Here is a 22,884-nt window from a genome sequence, read left to right on the forward strand (position 1 = left end):
GAACCAAACCTGGGTGTGTTCAGTCTCTAATGATGAAGATTCGGCAGAATACTCTCTTTATGATATCCGGATGCTTTTACTTAACTATTCATACTTTGATGTAGGGACTGCTGGATTGTTTAATTCAGCTCTTTCATAAGCTCAAATTTCTATTTGCTATCTTGTTGAAAACCAAAACTTTGGGGGCAATCAAGAACTGCATGCTGGATATACTCGTATTTTTTTCAGAAAGAATTCCACCCACTGTCTTCCTGTAGTCAGAACACGTAAGTGATCTAAATCACTTTACAATGAAAAATAGCACATGACAATTTCTATTCGGCTGCCACCAATAATAAAAACTTCTATAAACCACAAACTTGTACATTCCAGCTCAAGTATGCAGCTTAACCTACATTTCTAGTGTCATCCAACAGGCCTTTAGATTGCTACTAAATGAAAATTACTGACAGGTGCTCTAATATTCAAAAGAGAATTAATGCAACTTTCCAAAAGAGTATTCTCAACCCAATGGCCTATGTGCTAAGAAAATTGGTTCAGACATTAAAGTGAATTCTATAAAGCTTTTGGCTAGGGGGAGAAGCGAGAGTAAATTTAGGTGTTTATATTTTTACTTTGAAATGTTTTTAAGTTAATTATTAACACATAAAATTGAGAATTGGAATCAGAACAATATCTAAGTTTAACTGAATAGATAGATCTGCCTGAATATTTTAAGCAACTATATTTTTGTTATATGAGATCATTTGAAAATTCCATTTTTATATAAAGGCAGCAGTATTTTTCCCTTAACTTAGTATTACATTTGGATATTGATTTTTGGTAGCACACTAGATAAGTTTCATTCATCAAAGCTTTCCTTAAGATACCATCCGTGAAAAGGAAGAACCACCTACGGCATACCAATTCCATTCCTTCCAAAACATTGAGATTATTTTGCAATACTATGCTGAGACTCACGAATCCTTTGTACAATTCTTATACTTTAAAAGAAAGTGAAAATGGAATAGTAAATAAAGTGAGAGTAGGAATGAATGAAACATATCTATATGCAACATTGATAGATCTCACAAAGATAATGCTAAGCAAAAGAAGTCCGACACAAAAAAGGACATCTTTTTTTTTTTTTTTTTTTTTTGAGACAGAGTCTCGCTTTCTTGCCTAGGCTAGAGTGAGTGCCGTGGCATCAGCCTAGCTCACAGCAACCTCAAACTCCTGGGCTCAAGCGATCCTCCTGCCTCAGCCTCCCGAGTAGCTGGGACTACAGGCACGAGCCACCATGCCCGGCTGATTTTATATATATATATATATTAGTTGGCCAATTAATTTCTTTCTATTTTTATGGTAGAGACGGGGTCTCGCTCAGGCTGGTTTTGAACTCCTGACCTTGAGTAATCCGCCCGCCTCGGCCTCCCAGAGTGCTAGGATTACAGGCGTGAGCCACCGCGCCCGGCCAAAAGGACATCTTTTTTACGTAATTTATTAAAACTTAAAAACTGGCAAAACTAATCTATAGCATTAGAAATCAGTAGTAGTTTCTGGAAAGAGTCAGAAAGAGGCTTTAGGTTGCCTGCAATAGTTTAATTTAGGTCATTAAATATGGAATGTCCGATTTCAAATCAAAAGTGTAGTTTAACAAGAAGCGGTACAATTAATCACAGTATGCACCTAAACTATGGACACAGTTTTGCCATCTTAACTGGTAGCTTGTTTAGGCCAGCAGCAAAGAAGCCTGGAGAGCGAGCGATGAAATCACAAAAGGTGTTTTCTACAGCTTGCTGAGAATTGAATATTTTTCCTTGCAAGAAGTGGTCCAAAGCCCAGAAGAAGTAGTAGTCAGTCAGTTGGCGCAAGGTCTGGTGACTATGGTGGGTGACAGAGAGTTTCCAAGTCCAGCTGCTGTAGTTTGAGCAGTGTTGTTTGTGTGACCTGTGGTCGAGCATTGTCTTGCAAAAGAATTAACCCGTCTCTGTTGACCAATCTCAGCTACTTAATCACAAGCATCCTCATCATTTCATCCAGTAGGTTGCAGTAGACACCACTGTAATCTATTGACCAAGTTTCATGAAGCTGTAGTGGATAATACCAGGCCTGGACCACCAAACACCATTAGCCTTTTTTGACAACTATTCGATTTGGGACTGTTTTGGCACTTCGTCTTTATCCAGCCCTTGTGTCTAAAGCTTGCGATTGTCAAAAAGTATCTATTTTTCATCATATATAACAATACAGTGTAGAAATGGGTCACCTTTATGTCCTGACAGCAAAGAAACTCAAGCTTCGAGACAATTTCTCTTCTGAAGCTCGTTTAATTCATGCAGCACCCATCTTATCTATTCAACTTTTGTACCTTGCTGATTTGTTTCAAATAGTCCAATATTGTTGGAATGGTAACGTTGAACCTTGCTGCTAACTCAGGCATAGGTTGAGTTGGATTCACTCCCACCACAGCTTTCAGCTCTTCAATATCCACCTTGGTTTCAGGTCACCCACGTGGCTCATTTTCAAGATTAAGATCACCACAGTGGAACTTCTCGGACCATCGACAAACTGTGCGTTCACTAGTCACATCCTTCTCAAACACTTTGTTGATATTTCTTGCTGTCCATGATGGAATTCATATTCGAAAATAACACAAATTTTTGACTTATCCATGGTTTCACAAAAATTGCTCTAAAAGAAAATTTGAAAGATAATCACAAACCAAACCATGCATTTGAAAGACTGAGGATGTACCTTCACAATAAAAATAAAACAGGAAGTGTGAAAGTGAAAAGTATCAACTGTCAAACTTAGTACTTAAGGGGATCGGACATTTCATACTTAATAACCTAAAACCTTTCTAATTCTGTGTTCTATTAAACAGGTGTGGACATTGTCTGAGAAATCAAGATGAACATTTACAATTTATGTATTTTTCTTTATGTGTACTATAACTAATTGGATTAAAAATATGATGACCTTGCAAAATAAGTAAGTTATTCCTAATTTGTAAAATGATGACAAAAATCATAGAAGAGTAAATAGATTTAAAAACTAGTATTGAAAAGCAGTATCTTTTTCTCACACTGGAAACAATTTGTCTAAGATAGACTATTCATATTATGCAAGACTTTTAATGAAAATCATATTTGTATATATATATAGGATACTACACAGTCTAAGAGGAAATGTAGATTACTAAATACACACAATTTCTTTAACTCAAAAGAGAGTTTACTAAGAATTAAACTCTACAACATTTTTTATTAGTTGCTCTGATATTCACTGAGGTTTTGTAATTATAAAATTTATAGCATTCTATTTGATCATATATTAATTACACTCTTCATTTTGCATCACTGAAGTATTCCACTTTTTTATCCTTTGTACATGTTGTACAAATAGTACTACTCCCTTTCAAAATGTTCACTGCAAAGTCAGCAAAACCAGATCTTAAAAAGGTTAGGGGATCATTATACATACATAATCATCATATATATATCAGCATATATATATATAATCCCCCTAGCCTTCTTATATATGTGTATATATAAAATATGTAGGTATATATAATGTGTGTGTATATACATACATTTTCATGGTAGATCATTCAAAAAATGAATAAGAAAACAAAATTATGGTTAGCAGGCATAATCCCATTAACCATACCTATTGCATAATTTGATGTGTTTTCTTCTAGAATTTTTCTACATATATTCTATAAATACGTGTAAAGATAAGGAATTTACAAAGCTGGCATAATAATACTCTATCTTTTACTTTTAAAAGCTAACATTACAAAGTAAGTGCTGCCAATGCCATTCAAAAGTTTTGAAAGATATTCTAAATCTCATATAATAGTTTACGAATAGGTTATCATTGTTTTTAGCTTTCCCCAATCATTTCGAGAAAAACTAATGCCTTTGATTTTTATTATTTTAAACAATGCTATGATAAAAATTTTTGTACATAAATCTTTGTCCCTATCTTGATTGTACCTATTGTTTAAATTCCTAAAGGTGGAACAAATATGCCAAAGGATGTAGGTTCTTGGTACGCACTGCATACAATTCAAAACAGCCCTTCGGAATGGCTAACTCAAAAGATGTTGCCATACTGTCTGTGGCAGAGCCTGTCTTAAAGCAATCATAAACTCAGGGTTGCTTTGCTCAGTTGGTATGCACATCACTGTGGTTTTGATTTGCCTTTTTCATTTTTGAAAAGTTTGAAAATGTAGACACATATTTATTGTCTGCCATATTTTTCTTCTTTATGTGTTCACATCTTTTTGTTCTTTTAAAGTTTCAAATGTATTTTTTATTTTAAAAGTCTTATACAGACAAGATAACATTTTGTCATGTTTTGTGCAATTTTTCCAAGTTTTTTATACAAATTAAAAAGTATCAATTTCTACTGTTAGATTTTTATTCCATTGCTTTTATGCTTTCCAACTCTGACATCAATTAAATACTTCTAATTTTGTTCTAGATTTTAAAGAAATGACTCTTTTTTTTCCCCATTTACTCTTTTAATTTCCTAAAATTTACTTTGGTGTGTAGCATTTTCCAAGCAGGCAATTTTTTCCAATTGTTAAAATCTTACACCCCACTTTTAACTCTCATGAATGTCTCCTTTTTTTTTTTTTGATTTCTCTTTCGTTAAAGAGCCAGCGTAATACAAAGTGGCTTAGAATTCCCTTTCTAACCCTGGTCCTATCACTTACCATGAGCTGTGTGACCTTGAGAAAATTACTGAACTTGAAATAAGCCTCAATTTCCTAGTCTATATAATGTATAGGACTGTGAGTGTTAAATTAGATAATAAATTAATAGTATCTGAGAACAGTGTATTGGAATGGTAGGCATCCAGTAAAGGTATATTTTAATACTGATGCACAAAGCTATTGTCAGGAGTAAATGAAGTTTATATTCTGTAAGCGGTATGCAGTGCATTAGTACAGAATCTGGCAGATCACAGGGGCTCAATAAATGATAACTTATTAATAATAATTAATATAGAATTCCCCACACATACATTCCTCCATTTCTTTTATGTATTAATATTTGTTTTCTTTATTTTTTATTCCCCTTATGCTTTCTACCTTTATGTTATCTTGTGCAAATGCCAAGAACAGATCTTGTCCCGGTGCCAGATGACGTGGTCAAGACTGAGATGAGCAGAAAGCAGCCCAGCCCACGGGCTGACAATGCCCTTGGCTAGGCTCTGGTGGTAAGCAGCTGTAACTGCAGGGGTCACAGTTAAAATAAGAATGGCAGGCGGCGTGAACATCTGGATCACTGCTGAATTCTTTAAAGAACTAATCGATCGGTATGTATAAATCAAAGAAAGAAAAGGCACTTTCTTCAATCTGCATGTATATGTTATATAACAAAAAAGAGAAAAAGGAAGATGCAGACTTACAGAATTCATTGTATGCACTCTTGAAAGAAACCGATTTAATAGTCAATTCTATGGATTGTTTAAAAATGCATACATGATTTTAAAAATACAGGAAGTATAGAATATTGGACGCTTCACATTAGTTGATGAGGCCAAAAGAACTTTGTTAATTAATCATCTCTCACGTGCTACGTGACTTTTTAGGCAGAAGTGTGGGATTCATGGAGGACATGATACCAGCCTTCTATTGCAAGGGAGGCTCAGACTATTCAGAACGATTTTCCTGTTCAAGCTCATTGCTTAACAGTGGAATGAAATTCTCAGCTTTTAAATTTCAGAACACATTATCATGACATTGTCTTAGGGTATCTCAGCGGCCTTACTTCTGATCACTGACAAGGTTAAACAATGAATAAAAGAACTCTATATAGGTACACAGTGATTATTAGTTTTTGGAAGTGGAACTTAAATTTATTCTAAGTACTATGGTCTAAAACTCCGTTGTAATACAGCACAGACACTTTGTCACTTCTAAGATGATGTGCAAGAACCACAGGGGGGCCTCGTCTTCTGTTCCCACGTGTCCTGTGTAGCCTTGGTTTCTTTAATTGCCACTAAATAGAGTTTTGGCAATAAGTCGAATTAACCTGGATAATAAGACACTTGATACAATGTGAAGGGTTTCTTTTACTTTTCTGCCCTTACGTGCTGACGTGACATAGTCAGCCCTGCATGTTCAGTAACAGTCAATCCCCTACAACATCAAGCCATGGTTATCATACTTTAGTGGCACTTATGAGTTACTTAGAGATCATGCTTAATCCTGTTAAGTAAATTTTCTTGGCTCTCACCCCTGAGATGCTAATTCAGAAGGTCTGGAGTGGGGCCCAGGAATCTACATCACTTTTAAACACCCAGGTGGTTCTTCTGACGTGGTGGTTCGTGGAATACACTTTGGGCAGTGCTACCTGGAAGGATTAACTAGACTTTTCATTCTATGTGTTTATTACACAATCCCAAATATGCTTTAACCCTATGTCATCATCAGTCACCTAGTGCATCAAAATGTATGATGTTAAGAATGCATAATAAGCTCAATATCAAAAGCCATTTTTAAAAGAAATAATTATGTATTATAGATGTTTGAATAAATTTGTGAAACAGATACCTTTTTAATAGAAGATTGTTTTGCCTTTTATTCCTTAAAAATGCCCATTTCCTTTTGTAACTCTGGGGGCAAATTCTATGCATAACAACCAGAGTTTTTCAAAAAGGAAAAGGTTTTACAAATTTTCCTATGTACTTCTGTGCTACTAGGTGTGTTGGATGCTTTATAATTTCCTTCAGAGCCCAACAATCTAGAAAGATATGATATGATACAAAAGTAGCAAAAATGAAGAGACTTCAGCTCTAGTTTAACACATTATTTCTGCCTTGCGTGAGTTATAATTTCTTGTATCTTTCCTTGATAAAGTGAGAATTCTTTGTTAGACAAAGTGTCAGTCTTAGAGATGTAAGTACACAATGTGTTTATTTAGTAGTGGTGTTATACTAACTAGAAAGCTAGAATTGCTACAGAATCGGGGATAATCTAAGATCTACTTCAGAGCCCCCCTTTGTAACTCACTGATGACTGAGGTGGGTAAAAAGTACAGAAAAGAAAACCCCAAATTTAAAATAAACTGCAAATCAGCAACACTCACAACTCATCAAAAACATAGTTTCAACTCACAATGTCTACTATTAAACATCTGGCTTTCACATAGCTTTTAGATATATTTCATTAGCTCTAAGTCACTAAGGAAGTGATTATACTTCAAATAATCATTGCAATATTTTTAATTCTGATAAACAAATATTAAAGAAAGGTCCAAAAAAGTTTTACCACAGTCACCTAAGCACACACATAAATGTGCTATCAGGGTAAACTTTAAAAAGTCAAACACACCTAAAAATTTGACAATCAAATATGATATAATATGCCGAAAGGTTCAAAGAGAAACTCTTAAATGAAAATGAAGGGATCAGGGGGAAAAAAAGTGCATTTTTTTTGTGGCATAATAAATTTTCACTAAAGGGGCATAAAATCCAACACAGCAACAAAAAGTGAGTAAGTGACACAGCAGATGCCTGTGTGGGAAGGAAGCAAGATATGATTGAAAAAAGAACTCTCTCTGCAGAGTATGCTCAGCTCTGTCATTAAAAGCCACTATATGTACAGTGGAATTAATCTTATTAAATAGGGAAGAAAAATATTGCTTAAAAGTTATTGCATAGTTCAAATAAATAGAAATATTTGATTTGGACGTAGCTCATTGTAAGAAAAATATAATAGAAACACATTAGCTATTGATTGTTTTTTTTTTTTTTTTTTTTTTTTTTGAGACAGAGTCTCGCTTTGTTGCCCAGGCTAGAGTGAGTGCCGTGGCGTCAGCCTAGCTCACAGCAACCTCAAACTCCTGGGCTCGAGCAATCCTTCTGCCTCAGCCTCCCGAGTAGCTGGGACTACAGGCATGAGCCACCATGCCCGGCTAATTTTTTTTTATATATATATCAGTTGGCCAATTAATTTCTTTCTATTTTTAGTAGAGACGGGGTCTCGCTCTTGCTCAGGCTGGTTTTGAACTCCTGACCTCGAGCAATCCGCCCGCCTCGGCCTCCCAAGAGCTAGGATTACAGGCGTGAGCCACCGCGCCTAGCCTAGCTATTGATTGTTTACATTACAATTATTCCTCTCATTACAATGTAATCCTTCACCAAATTTCTTTAAAATGCAACCATTGCATTTTATGTACAACTTGATCTAGAGAATGAATAATAATTCAAGAAAATATCTATTATTTTCTAGAGTAAATAAGTTTTATGCAATTAATATTTTATACCAGTAATGCATGCAGTTGCAGGAAGGGCGCTTTCCTTGTTTGAGCAGATGGTTATAATTAAAACTTCTTAGTCACCCACTTCTTTAAATGTTTTTAGAAGTGTGTTTTTGTTTCTCCATCACCTTTTCAATGTTGATAGTCTCTGGTTTCATCTGGGGGCTTGTCACCTGCAGCTGGCAAACGGCCACTAGATTTGCTACCTTAGGTGATTACCTAGTCATTAATTCATTCATCCTTTCCACAAATATTTATGGAGCACCTACTAGGTGGTATGCACTTTGGCACTTCAAAGACAAGAGAGCTTATAATATGCAAACCACAACCTAATTGATTCTCCTAAAACAGCCTTTGATCAGTGGTCTTTCCATAGTATATAGTTCAAATTCTAAATCTCAGCTTATGAAGCTCTTGATAACCTGATCCCATGCTCTTTATCTAAACTTCCTGGGCTCCACGCATGTCCGATAGAAACTGGGTATTATGGCCGTGGGTATTACACACTGCTTCTCAGTCATCCTAATGTCTGTCACTAGTGACTAAGACTACGGGTGTGATCTTCCCATACATGCTTCAGGACTTGACTCCTGCAACCCTCAGAGACTGAGTGGTCACTCTGGGTACTCTACAATGCCCTGTGCTTTCTCGACACACTGTGACACAGTCTGGAGACTCCTGCTTTCCCCAGCCCTGGATTACACTCCTTCAAGCCAAGGCTGCACGTCTCATTCATCTCGGTAGGGTTGCCCAGTGCCCGCCCGGCTCAGCAAATGCTTAGTGAGCACATGGGTGTCTTTCCTTCCCAGTAGGAACCCAGACTGACCTCTGCGTTCAAGATCGACCTGAGGCTCCACTCTCTCCATGGGCAGGATGGATACTCAAAATATTTACCAAGTAGCTCAGGCACCAACAAATCACAATGGACACTGGCTGCACCACCGGGGGGGGGGGTGGTCCTGGCCTTACCCCTTTATTTGCTTACTTGGGGCATGCGAGTAGGCTGGGGAACCCTGAGAACGGGGTCTCACTAGCCTCACAGGGGGCAGCTTGGTGGCTCACAGCAGTAGCTATTGTAATTAGCCTGTATGGAAGCATCTCGAACTGCAAACAACTGGTGCAGCTGTTCTGCTCCACATCGCCTGAACTTCAGCCTTGGCTGCCAAATGGTCCCAAAGCACAGAAGCCTGTGCTGGTCCTTTCCTTCATGAGCATCCTATAGGGACTCATTTCATCCCTCATGTCACCGCTCAATGGTCTACTACCTCTTGTAGTTAATTGACTGCATGTGGGTAAGTCCTGTTTCTAAAACTAGATTGGAACTTCCTAGAGAACAGGGAGATCTTCTCTTCTTTCAACCTTTACCTGTAAATAAATCATCCAAAAATCTCTCCCATTTCATATTTTTGAAGTGCTTTACCAGAATGATTTTCATTACACTTTTGGCTCTTATTAGGGTTAATATCAAAGCTAACTATATGATGAAATTTTCCTCTTCTTTTATAAAACTGCTATACCATTTAAAGTCTCTTATTTCTATCATCTTAAAGTTCAAAACTAAAGAAAAGTTTAACTCTCTTGATATGCTGATAGGCGTCATAGATAAGGAATCATCTCTCTCTCCCTCTCTCCCCCCCCTGCATCTTAGTAAACAGCACTATCTTGTACCCAGGTGCTTAAGCCAAAAAACACTCTCTTTTTCTTTTATAACCTCCCAAGAAATCCTTCAATAAAAACAAAAATGCATCCTGAATCTAATCACTTCTCACCTCCGTTGTTAGCACGCTAATCCAACCCTCCATCATTGTTCACCTCGGGGTTTAAACTCTGAGACCAGTTAGGTTGGTCTCCCTTCTTCCTCTCTTGCTGCACTTACAACCATCCTTCAGTTTAAAGAGAGAGAAGGAGGAAGGAGGGGTGGAGGGAGTGAGAGAGGGAAAGAGACGGAAGAGAGAGAGAGAGGGAGAGATCTTTTTGAAGCATAAATGACGTTCTACCATTTCCTAGACTAGAACCCTAGACTAGAAGCTTCTCACTATAATTTAAATGAAATTCAAAATCCTTTACCAAGACCTACCACAATTTAGAAAGAAATCAAACTTCTGCCAAGATGGGCCCATGCCTACCTCTCACATCTCCTTGCTATCCATTCTCCTTTCTTCACTTTGTTCACAGATGCCCGGGACATTCATGTCTCAGCCAGGCAGCCCGCTTCCTCACCCTCTCGTAAAATATTTAAAGTCTGTGTCCCCCTACCACGGGAACTCTGTCTTGTGATCATTATATGGGCAGCATTTAAAACCATACCTGACTTAATAAATACTTCCTGATAGACTATCTTTCAAGTCAGGTAGTACAAATGTACTGAATTGTTTTCATAAAAACACCAGGATTCACTGCTCAGGGTCTAAAGTAATAAGAAAATTTATAGAATAACAAAAAAGCTGATATAAAGAACCTAAAATTCTGTACTATAATTGGGAAAAATTGTTAAAATAAACGAAGTGTGAAAATTTCTGAGAGTAAACAGGTAAAAAGAGAAGGGTGTAATAATTATCAAATGATTAGATTAGGTTAATACTGCTACTTAGGTTATTAGTAGTGTCTGTGATGAAACACCACATTTATGGTTTTGCTCTTGGGACAAAGCAAACTAATTTGTTATGATAAAGAAACTACAATAAAAATAGATGATCTCAATGCAAGGAAAATACAGAAATGTACTTAGACCAATATGTAAATTTATAAATAATACCATAACAAGAACACAAGCCCAAAGAAGAACATAAAATAAAGATACATTTGTTATGTTGTTCTAAATTGCACTTTGCCAAAGCATGGTTGAGAATCTGTCTTTCTGGTGTCCAGTTGGATCCTGCAAGGCCCCAGAGATACCCTAGGATTCAGGACAAAGTCTCTAAGGCATCTCTAAGGGCTGCTCCTTTCACAAGTGAACTCGGAATATACATACTCATCATCTGCATAAATGAACATGGAAAAGTATTGAGAGATGATGCAGTTCTTCCCTTTGTGATTAAAAATTTAGAAGCCTTACCAGAACTAAATAAAAATTTAAAAACAGCTGAATTTTGTTCCTGACCCTCTCCCTTCCAACATACTTCCTCTTTTTTGGAGCTGTCAAATCAATTGTGATAATAGCAGATCTTTGAGCTCCTTTAATGATTAATGTAAAAGGCAACTGCATGTTCAAAGAAAACCCTGACATATGCTTGTGAGTCTTACATTTTCACTAGGAAGGAAGACATTTTCTCAGTGGATTTGGAATAAGTTCTCTGAGGGTAGGAGTTCTCTTCTGACCTTGAGGGTATGAGTGAAGGAAGGAGGGTTTGGTTTGGGAGACACTTGCAATGGATGAATCAGAGTCCAGACCAGCCCAGTCACCTGGAGTTGGTGTGGAAGACATTTGCCTTGTCTTTTCCTTCCTGTAAATACCTCCTTGCTACTAGAGTACTTATTGCACTGGCAACATGAAAAACAGAAACTGTTACCATATTTCGAAATGTATTTCTATATAAACTCTTCCCCAAATAATTAGAACAATTTACAGCCTTCCCAGGAACGTGTATCAGTCTCAACACAATCTTCCAAGATTATTATGCCTTCCAACCTTCTAGGACTATTACAGCTTTATTACTTTAATAAAATGGTAACTTGTTTTAATTTATATCTTTACATACTAGAAAAAAATAGTCGCTGACATTACTATTTGGTAATTTAGTAACTGAAAATTTTATCAATTAAAAATTTAGTAATAGAAGAATTTAGTAATTATTGTAATATAGCCAGGCCCAGTTATTTAACTGTCATCTATGGCCACTTTTGCTCTATAATTAGCAGAGATGAGCAGCTATGACCGAGACCAGGGGACCCACAAAGTCTATAATATTCACTCTCTGGCCCTTTACAAAAAGAGTTTGATGAACTGTGCTCTGAGATTCTAGCATTAGTTTGTACATACATTATAAAAATCATATACTATTTTGCCAGTTGTAGAATTGCAAAATGTTTATGGCATATTAGTTGTTCATCTTTTATATTGTAATTTTTTTTAATTTGTTTTAAAACTTAAAAATGTATCATATTGTCAAAATAATACCTGGTTTCATCTTCTATAATTATTTTTGTATAATTCCTGTGTTCAGATATATAACATACCTGGACATTATTCTGAACTGATTTGCTTTATCTTTCTTAAAGCCTATAGGTGAAATTTCAGATGTGGATATACAATAATATTACTCAGGGAAAAATTATTTTTGTTTACTATTTTCAACACAAGTCTTGACTGATTTTTTTTCCTCACTGCTATACTTATCTATACAAATAAAGTCAGGATATTCAAAACTTTACATAAAGCTTCTAGAAAAGAATGTAGTATTAATTTACATAAAGTCCAGTAGTTTTAGTGTCTTAAATTTATACTTTTCGTTTGTCTAGTTCAGATTATGAATACGACTGGAAAATTTAATTTACTTGAAACTTTTAGCTCATCACCACCACAAACTCTACAAACTATTTCTAAGCTTATTTCCAAAAGAAAAAAATAAATAAAATAAGAAACCTCTGCTCCTATTTTTCCCCTCAAACAAAGAATGTTATAATTAAAGGTTCTAAAGCTCTTAACAATGATTTATCATTAATTGTGACAAGCATGAATGCTAGAATGTGAGTAATAAAAGACTGTATAGCCATTTAAGGGGTAAGTGACTTCAGTTTTACAGTACCCATTTAAAAATAAAGAAAGATAACAAATTTCTTAAAGTATGGAAAACTTAAGCTATCTAGAACCACATATTTTAAGTCATCCTTGTATTATGTTAAACATCAGCTTTTTTTTTTTTTTTTGCTCCATGGCCAAAAGTTGAGAAATTCTGGGCAGAATATAGTGACAGAAGGTAGAGAGCACGTCCACTTCTACCTGCCATACTTTTTCTATGTCACAGCAACTATTATTTGCTCCAGTCTATAAAATCCATAGCAGAAGATTGTATTCAATGACTAACAGGTTATATGTGTGTCAATTAATTCAGAGAAATCAGATTGCATATTTTTTTAAAACATCAACTTATACTTTTTTCAGGGCCAGTATCTATTTTAATAGGGATAGAAGAATTTTAACAAGGCAATGACATTGCTGTGAATATTTCTTTTAAAAAGTTTCCAAATAATTTTCTGAACTGTGCAGTTTTGAATGAATTTCTCACTGTGGCCCAGAGGCCTGAGAATGACATGGACACTCACTCTTCTTTACCAAAAGGAAGCTCTTGGCCCATACAGATGTCAACACTTTTGTGCTCTACATTTAAAAAAATATCCTTTTATATTTAATTCTCAAAGCACCTCTCATTTCTTTTCACATGTTACATTATTCTTCATAATTTTTCAAAGGTAAAAAAAAAAAAAACCATGTAGTACACTTGTGTCATCTAAAAATACTGAAGGAATTATTAACTAACATTTTAAAAAATGGTCTAAACTCTAAATTAATAAAAAAAAAAAATCCATGAACATAGAGACTACCTTTTAAAGAAGGTAATTAATGCCGAGAGAATAGATTTCAACACTGCATCAATGCAAGTGTGCAGAGTTGCTACCAGGTCACCTGTCTTGTCCCCTCCGTTTAGAAAGCTGCATTAGAAGTGGCTGCTCTGACAGTCCAGCCTGGCTCTCCTGGCGGATGTGGGTGATTTAAACCATAATCCAGGAGAAATGCCACAGCTCCTGGTTGTACAGGCAGGGGACTGCCTCCCTCCCCACCTTTCTGTTTCCTTTTTGGAAACAGAAACTGACCAACCCAAAAGTCCTGGCCCCTTTGCACCTACAGTACTTTCTGTGCTCTGCAAACTAAGCATTTGCCCCGCATGCTGTTTTTATTGACAAATTCTTAGTTTTGGTTTCAGTTTCACCACGGCCTGACAGAATCTCAGAAATGATGACATTCCTCCAGGTCAGAGTCAAAGCCAAAGAGAGGAGCCCCCCACCCCCCACTGCCCCCAGGCAATCTGAGGATTGCCTCAGATCCTGTTCTGGCTCCTGGAAATACCAGGCAACCACATAACAAGCACAGCCGCCTCTGCCTCTCTTACTCAGAAATCCTACATAGCTTAGCTTCATGCTCTCTCAGTCTGAAATAAATAACTTGCAATAAGGTCAAATTCCTGAATCTGACAGATCAAAGATAACTTTATTCTCCGGCAAATATGAAAATCAAAATATTTCAGAAAGAGATTCCTGGCCAGGAAAAAAAAAAAATTACAATAAGCCTTTGTACCCATTTTAAGGAACACATCATGCCTGTGAATTATTAAAATCTCAAAGTCAACTTAAATATTTGATTGCTCAACTTTTAAGCCTTTTCACAAACGATTAGCCTCATCATCAGAACAGTATTGGAAGGGCTTTTCACTGAAGTTAGTCAAATATTGAAGTAAAATACCTTTAGAGGCTGTGGTTGGGTTTCTAAGTGAGCATATGCTTAAAAACAAAAAAATGCCCTGTGACCTGGTGAAAAATGAACTCTACATGAATATATAAATAGGAAAAATAATTGGATAGCCTGAATGTAAGTGAATCTCTACAATCTTGCTGAAAGTCACTCTATAGTAATACATATAATATGTCCACTTTGGGACAAAATGTCAAGTTAAAGAGACAGAGTCACAGCTCCCAGTTAAAGACAACTGGGAAGAAACAAACACGTGGCTCTGTGTCGCCGGAGGAGGAAGCGACACCTGCCAGGGACCCAGCCACCGCCAGGTGGTTTGACCCCATTGGTTTGGGTCTGTCAACTTCCTTCCAGGAAACTGAGGGGTTTGGCCAATGAGGTGCACTGCGGATTCTTCTGCCACCGTCCTCCCCGCCTCCTTGTTGGTGGCCGAGACTCACCGGCACCCCAGGTTCCCTGACGTCCTCCGCGTTGCAGCCGTCGTGGTCTGGGGCCTTGTCCGGCTCCTGCGCGCTTCCCTGCGCGCTTCCCTGCGCTCCGAGGCTCTTCTCCGCGTGGCAGGGCGAGCACAGCGCTGCGTTGCCCATCTCGGCTCCTCGGCCGCCTCACTCTGTCCAGGGCTCCCAGGGGTGCACCAGCGTGGGCAGCCCAGCAAGAGGGTCCTCGGCGCCCCCGCTCAGCTCCCCTCCACGCCCCTCGCCAGTTCGCCCCATCTGCTGGCTGGCTGGCTTGCGGGTGTCACGGAGAACTCAAAACCCCGGCAACTGCAGGCTGCATTCAGTGACCATTTCCAGTGCAAGCCCTGCCAGTCTATTTTTACACCTACCAGGCCAGCTATGCATGTCAATGGTGGGGGGGGGGGTGAGGAGACAGAGGGCAGGGGAGGGGGTGGTGGTGTTTTGCTTTTCACCATGCAAACAGCCTGCCTTACACAGGGACCGAAGTTCCTGCTGGGTAAAATGTCTCTGCATAGGAGAATTTCTGTATGACTCCAAGAATGCCTTTGACTGCCTCCATTCTACCCCCCTCTGTCGCTGGAGCCACACAGAATAGTAAATCTATTAATGACCCTGCTTTATCAGCACAACAGATAAAAATTATTTTTGCCATTGCTTAAACCAAGTGGCATCCACTTGAGTTATAGACATTACCTTTTTAATTAAGACATACAGAAAACAGTTAGCCATCCTTTCAGAATTTAATACTCAGTGGAAACATACAAACCAAAGTGGTTTGTTTGACACTAGCAGGGAAGTTTTGGGTTTTATAAATTATGCAGTTTGTTGTTATTCATTACTGTGCCACATGAGAGCAAACATTTGGATTCATTTATGATTCTTTTTAATTTTTAGTATTTTCAAAATGTTTCCCACAACGTTACAAAAAATAATCAAGGTGGCTTTCAACACCATGCAAGCTTTCAAATCATACCATGGATTTTTGAAAGAGATTGTTTCCCACTGAGATGAATACAGCAAATATATAGTAGATTTATGAAGCCAATTATGATAAAAATCAAGGCCTTATTATAGACTATTACTGATTAAACTTTATTCACTCTATTAGGGTTTTCTCTTAATTTGATATATAAAAAATTATGTGAATATTAGTCCTATCCTTTCTCATTTGTTACGTGTTTCATGTGTGTGTATATTTGTTTTTCAGATAGTTTTAAATGACTCAACACAGGGTCTAGAGATTTGTATCATTCATCCACATGTTATATATTTAATATTAAATGTTTAAAAAATGTTTTGAACTGGAAGCAATCATTGGAAGAAAACAGGCTGTGAAAGATATTTTGAAATGAACTATATTACATTTAAAAGATTACAATTCATTTTTCCGATTTGTCACTATTTCTTTTAAAAACTAAAAATAATTTTTTAAAAAGAAAATTAAAAATAGAATTCCTGAAATATTGTTCTCGGATTTGAGTTCACAAAGCCCTACACACTTTCCACAGGGCCCCATGCTGCAGTCCGGTTCTGAATAACTCTTCATTCCAGAGTTTATGAGCCTTGAGTACGCCTCTTACTATAAAAATCCTACCCCACACTCCAATTTCTGAGAGGCTTTATCAGCATTCAGCAAAATTATTTTAACTTCTCAGCCATAGGTGATAGCATCTTTTAAAACTATTTTATAAAAAATTACTCGGCCGGGCGCGGTGGCTCACGCCTGTAATCCTAGCACTCTGGGAGGCCGAGGCGGGCGGGTTGCTCGAGGTCAGGAGTTCAAAACCAGCCTGAGCAAGAGCGAGACCCCGTCTCTACTATAAATAGAAAGAAATTAATTGGCCAACTAATATACATAGAAAAAATTAGCCAGGCATGGTGGCGCATGCCTGTAGTCCCAGCTACCTGGGAGGCTGAGGCAGGAGGATCGCTTGAGCCCAGGAGTTTGAGGTTGCTGTGAGCTAGGCTGACGCCACGGCACTCACTCTAGCCTGGGCAACAAAGCGAGACTCTATCTCAAAAAAAAAAAAAAAAAAAAAAAAATTACTGACTGAACCAACAGTATTATGACAATAACGGGAGGGGGACACATGATTTCTCCATTCATGTGAAAGAGGAGCATAACATAAACACCTTAAATATTAAGGCTTTAAGTGAAAGTGTCCATAATGACAAAGCTTCCATATCAGTGACAAGATTAGACTGTTGGCTGGAATGTATCAAGCAAAGCCTTTCGTCTTGCCTGAAGAATGTTATACAGACTGAACTCATTCATAGTAATTTGGTAATTTCTCATCAATTGTTCCACATAGTTGAACCAAGTATTGTAGGAATTAAGTCAGCTATGGTGCTTAATGATGTGTTTACAAATTCTTCTGGAAGGATGAAGTTTTAACTTTCCCATCTTTTCCTCTAAGGTTCTTAGAGCCTGGGGAAGGTCTACACTCCACAAAATCTTCTAATGGGCGCTTCTTCTTGAATATATATGAACTATTTTATTCAGAATAGAAACAACAACAAAAAAAAGAGAATATAAACCAAGATTTTTCCAGTTGTTGAAAGAGGTGCCTTTTCCTCCTCACTTTTAGAATTAGTTTACTATTTTTAAAACGTAAAAATTCAACACTCAATGGAATCTTTAGTATAGAAATGACAAAACTTAAAACACTGGCTGCAAATCCTAAAAATTATCTTTAGCCTCCGCACTTCATTCTGGAGCTGAGATCTGAAACTCTGTACTTGCACACGGAAAAAGAAATATTTAACTGCTCTAGATTAGGGAGATGTCCCTAGGTGCTAGATGAATGATTTTGCTGGGCTTTTACGGCATGACTTGGTCCCTGGCATCTTTCTGTCTCATTAATACAACACTCATTCCACCGCCAAGCCCTGGATTCGCTTCTCCTTCAGCCAAGCATAGACGCTACTTCTAGCAGTCCATGTTCACTGTCTCCTTCAAAGCTCATTTAAAAATATGCTTTCCTAATAAGTCTTCATTACACCTTTGTTAGTCCCTTAATTTGTTCTAATACCTTTTGGAATAGGGCTAGGACTACAACCAGTTCTCATTATTTTATATGATAAACTTGGTCTCTCTCACTGACCTCACAGACCTAAATATGCACATTGGCATTAAATGTTTGTGAAGTAAATCAATAAAAGGCAGCCACAGATAGAGCTACGATTCATAATATCAATATTTAACTGAACTACACTGACCTAAACTTCTCTTTTTTACATAGTAATGGTCACAGATTTAACAATTTTAAATATCTTTAAGTGTGACAAATCTTTAATTTCATTTCCAGGCTTGTAATTGATACCCTTTTTAGTCTTTGAAAAAAGATTAATACCAACTGGAGTGAATTTTCCTAGAGAAATTATAGTGCTTTTTTATTTTTGAGACAGAGTCTTGCTTTGTTGCCTAGACTAGAGTGAGTGCTGTGGTGTCAGCCTAGCTCACAGCAACCTCAGACTCCTGGGCTCAAGCAATCCTCCTGCCTCAGCCTCCCGAGTAGCTGGGACTACAGGCATGCGCCACCATGCACGGCTAATTTTTTCTATATATATTAGTTGGCCAATTAATTTTCTTTCTATTTATAGTAGAGACGGGGTCTTGCTCTTGCTCAGGCTGTTTTTGAACTCTTGACCTCGAGCAATCTGCCCGCCTCGAACTCCCAGAGTGCTAGGATTACAGGCGTGAGCCATCTCGCCCAGCCTATAGCGCTTTTTAAAGAAGGAAAACAGCACAGAGACTATGAACCAAAAAAGTAACATGCTGACAACTCTTGGAAGACACTTTTCCTAAATGATTAGCCATGAGTTTTCTTCTACCCCTCTCTCTTTTCTTTATCTCAGGAAATCTTCTCATTCTCTTTCCAATAAAGAAACTTCCTGCTTGTTGAATATAATATCCATATTCCTATCATCAGGGCTGCCCCAAAGGTAACATGTAGTCATCCCTAAACTCCACTGCTAAAGATTAATGCCCAAACCAGAATGGGCAAAGGAAAGACAAGAAACAAACCCCTGGCGCTCCTGCGATGGCTGAAATTTCCTATTCTCTGCCTGAACAGATTTAATCAACCTGGAAGATACTAGAACTATCAAAACAGAATTTCCAATGAAAGCTTCCTCTTTGTGATCACTCCAAACTTTGCCAATGGATCTGATACTTTCTAATCAAAAACAAAGATGTGAGGGGTTTGCAGAAGCTAAAACATTTCGAACTCTATCTCTTAGTGGTTAACTAAGAGTGCCTGCCAGTCAGGTTTGACATTACCTAAAAGCTTGGGTGATGTTATATCTATGTACTACTTAACATTTTGTCAAGTAGGAAAGCAAGGTTAGCAAATACTGTGCAGCACTGTGCCTTAATAGCATGCTCTCCAGACAGTTGTGATCTCTGTGGATATCTGACAAGGGATAAGCTGTCTGCCAGGTCAGAACAATGTCATTACTGTTCCTCAAAAATTCTTCAAAGTCATTAGGGCAAATTACTCAGAAAGCAAATATTTGCATGTTTGACCACACTTAGAGCAGGACACTTGAATTTGATACAGGACTTAGAACGTAAAATTCAAAGCCCCCATGATGTGACATATTTGCAAGATCTTAAATTCCCAGGCACTTTTAATGCTATTATTTCATCTGTGTTGCTGTGTTTCAAATCCATCATAAGAGAAAAGTGATTAAAGACAGAGAACAAAGGCTGGCTTCTCTCAGCTGTAATCTTCTGAGAGTCAATGCTGAAGTCGCTATGACAGCAAGTCTGAAAATCATTCGCTGCAGTTTTAAATTTTACCTTTTAAGTAAGAAGTCATGATTACAGAACCATCAAGAAACTAGCACCTTAGAAAAGAAATAATTGTCCCAATTCTATACTTTAACCTAAGGAGTTAGATCACAGCTGCTGAAGTGAAGTTTTAAAGAGACCTCTTAGGTAGGAGTTACTAATTTCAGGTTTTGATTCTACCACTAATTTACTTGTGTGAACTTGTTCAATCTTTACCAAATCTGGGCTTCCATTTTCTCTTTGTTAAAATTAAGGGGGTTATATTGCTAGGCCCCTTCCACCTCTGAAGTTTTTCGCTTCTATGACACAGAACTTGTGACATTTGAACACACACCTAACACAAGGTGGTAGTTAACTGACCATTTATTTAGTCCATTCCCATGGGGAAAAGGGGATAAAAATAACTTGCTATCTTGCATCATGGTCTCTGGTTGTATGGACTGGCTTTGTTCAGTAGCGTTTCCCTTCCCGGTAGACAAACAAGGAAGATAAAAGAACCACTGTGACATATGGCAAACTGTCGGTAACCCCGAGCTCCTTGCCAGGAGCCTGGTACCCTTTCCAAGGTGCGGACCATTTCACTCTTGCTCAGCCTTTCCTGAATTTTAGCCCATCGATAAACTTGACACACTTTGGAAACCACACTCGAACACAGCTTCCTACAACTTACAATTGTAAAATAACTTTACAATTTAAAAATAGTCTTACACTCCCAAACTGACTACGCAGAACAGCTTTCTAGGACTTCATAAGACAAGACTTTGCAAATCAGCTACATAAGCTAGTCTTATTTTCCCTCAAATGTTTTGAATAATTTATTCTTAAAGGACAAGTGCTATTAAAAATATAGAAAAAATATTTTGCCACAAGTCATTAAAGTGCCATAACAGAATGTTTCACTCAGAGTCATAGAATTTAATTTTTTTTCTCTCCTCCAAGTTGTAAGGGTTATTTGAGAATATCCACACATGAATTTTAAAAAGTAACGTACAGTCTCTCTTAATCTAAGCTATTATGTGCAAAAAAACCCACATCTTTCCTAACATGGTATTTAGTTAACTCTTTGCATTTTTGAGATCGTTGTTAGTATGTAAGATTTATATTATCTTTGCTGAATTTATGAATCTGCTTAGATTAGTATCTGTCCTTCTACCTTCCGCCCCTTTTTTTTTACACCATGGTAGCTATAATCCAAGACTATTTCAGTCCAATGTATTTATCTAATTAAACTAATGTTTAGTTATTCCTAATGCATGCAAAATTCCCAATGCCAAAATAGTCACGTAACACCAAGGACAAGTTCTTTTGACTTTGGGAACTACTGACCTGTGGAAATAACACTAGAACATTCTGTCTGTGCAATAAGATAGGCAGTGTGCTATTTGCCTCTATGTTTGGATACATTCGATACAATTTATTTGACTAAAAGTTAAACACATAATGATTTTTACCAGTTGAATCTGTTATATAATTGGTCAATCAGGAAACCCATTGCATAATGTATGGATCTACCCTAGATTCTCTGTATTAACATGCAACATCACTTTTCTATTTGAGGTCAGTATAAGTGACTTTTACTATTATGCTTTATACAAAATAATCAAAATGAATATTGCCAAGCTGTTCGTGTGTACACAAACATCAATTAACCAATTTAATTTTACATTCCTCCCAGCTTTCATTTTCATTCCAGACTGCTGCCTCTTGACTTCTGGTAAATAAAGGACAACATTCTTTAATAAACAGTGCTAACAACTTGTGAGGTTTTCTAAAGGCTGCTCTACACAATGCCCAAAACAAAGTGGGCACTCAATAAATGTCGTTGACAGACATTAGAGGGACTATGAGACGAGAAGTGTAGGGTGCCCAAAGCAAGCCTGAAGGGCCATTTGACCAATTCTATGTTCTGTCACATTGAACTGGACTTTGAAATGCAACATGAATAAAACAATTTAGCCATTGTGCACTCCTACTTTTTCTGAAGAAAAATATGTGCGTACATAATTCTCAGAAAATGGTTAACTACCAAAGCAGGGGCTCCCCACAAGATTTATTTGAAGAGAGGGTCAGTGATTAAAACAAAAAAGCAAGAAGAGGGGCCCATTGCAACATGGCTTTAAAGTTATTTTTTGAAACCTAAGTTGATGTTTTAGTTTACTAACATTTCTGGCAAATTTCCACCTGTGAACCAGAGAGACAGCAAGATATTCTGAAAAGTACTCGGTGAAGATGATTTTAAAATGAATGGTGCATAGCATAACTATTGAGCAGTTTATGGGGAAAATTTGGCGCCCAAAGTAACAACATTCTTGGAAGGGGTGACTGTGAGAGGCTGGGGGAAGGCTGAACAGCTCTGCTCTATACGTTGCATGCTACCGTTTTCCAGATCTATCTGTCAGAGACTCACACGCCACAGCAGTTAGACAAAGTTCTAAGCATCTAGACAAGATAAACAGGAGTACTGTACTAATGAGAATTCACAATCAACCTTCCCAGATAATGTCGCACTATTAAGCCAACTCCACTACTAAGCGCAAATGAATTATCCATGACTAAGACAAATAAATGTCTAGCAAATAAATGTCCATTTACCCTTTCCATACTTCTCATTTCTCGCTTCACTTCGTATTTGGCCACTGTATTCCTTTGAAAGTTCACAGGCATTAAGCTACATATATTTATATGCGTAGTTTGTACATTCACACCAGAAATTCTAGAGAAATAACAACTTTTCAGAAATTTTCTGGGCTACGACACAAAACACTGGGGTTTAAATGTTTCGATACGTTTGTCATTACCAAGAGATTTCTTCAACTGTAAAACAAAGCCCAGTTTTATGGAATTGTATACTCACATATTTTAATCTATTGGTCTCAAAGTATTTTAAAATCATAATTTCCCCCCAAA

General features: G+C 37.3%; 1 protein-coding gene across 44 annotated transcripts in view; it reads right to left on the bottom strand.

Moving 5' to 3' along the window:
* ANK2 (ankyrin 2) overlaps positions 1 to 22,884 on the bottom strand; it is a 559,765-nt gene that overhangs the window by 171,716 nt on the left and 365,165 nt on the right. For 5 of the 44 annotated variants that reach the window (XM_075998040.1, XM_075998039.1, XM_075998038.1 and 2 more), the window contains exon 1: positions 15,165 to 16,993. The exons of 25 other annotated variants lie outside the window; for them this stretch is intronic. In XM_075998040.1, coding sequence (XP_075854155.1) covers positions 15,165 to 15,311 — 147 coding nt within the window. In that variant the 5' untranslated portion in view covers positions 15,312 to 16,993. Of the gene's footprint in view, positions 1 to 15,164; positions 16,996 to 22,884 lie in introns of those variants that run through there. 14 more of the 44 variants (XM_075998033.1, XM_075998035.1, XM_075998034.1 and 11 more) reach the window with 8 other exon arrangements.

This window comes from Microcebus murinus, chromosome 27 (assembly GCF_040939455.1).
Source record: "Microcebus murinus isolate Inina chromosome 27, M.murinus_Inina_mat1.0, whole genome shotgun sequence".
In the NCBI taxonomy this organism is placed as follows: domain Eukaryota; kingdom Metazoa; phylum Chordata; class Mammalia; order Primates; family Cheirogaleidae; genus Microcebus; species Microcebus murinus.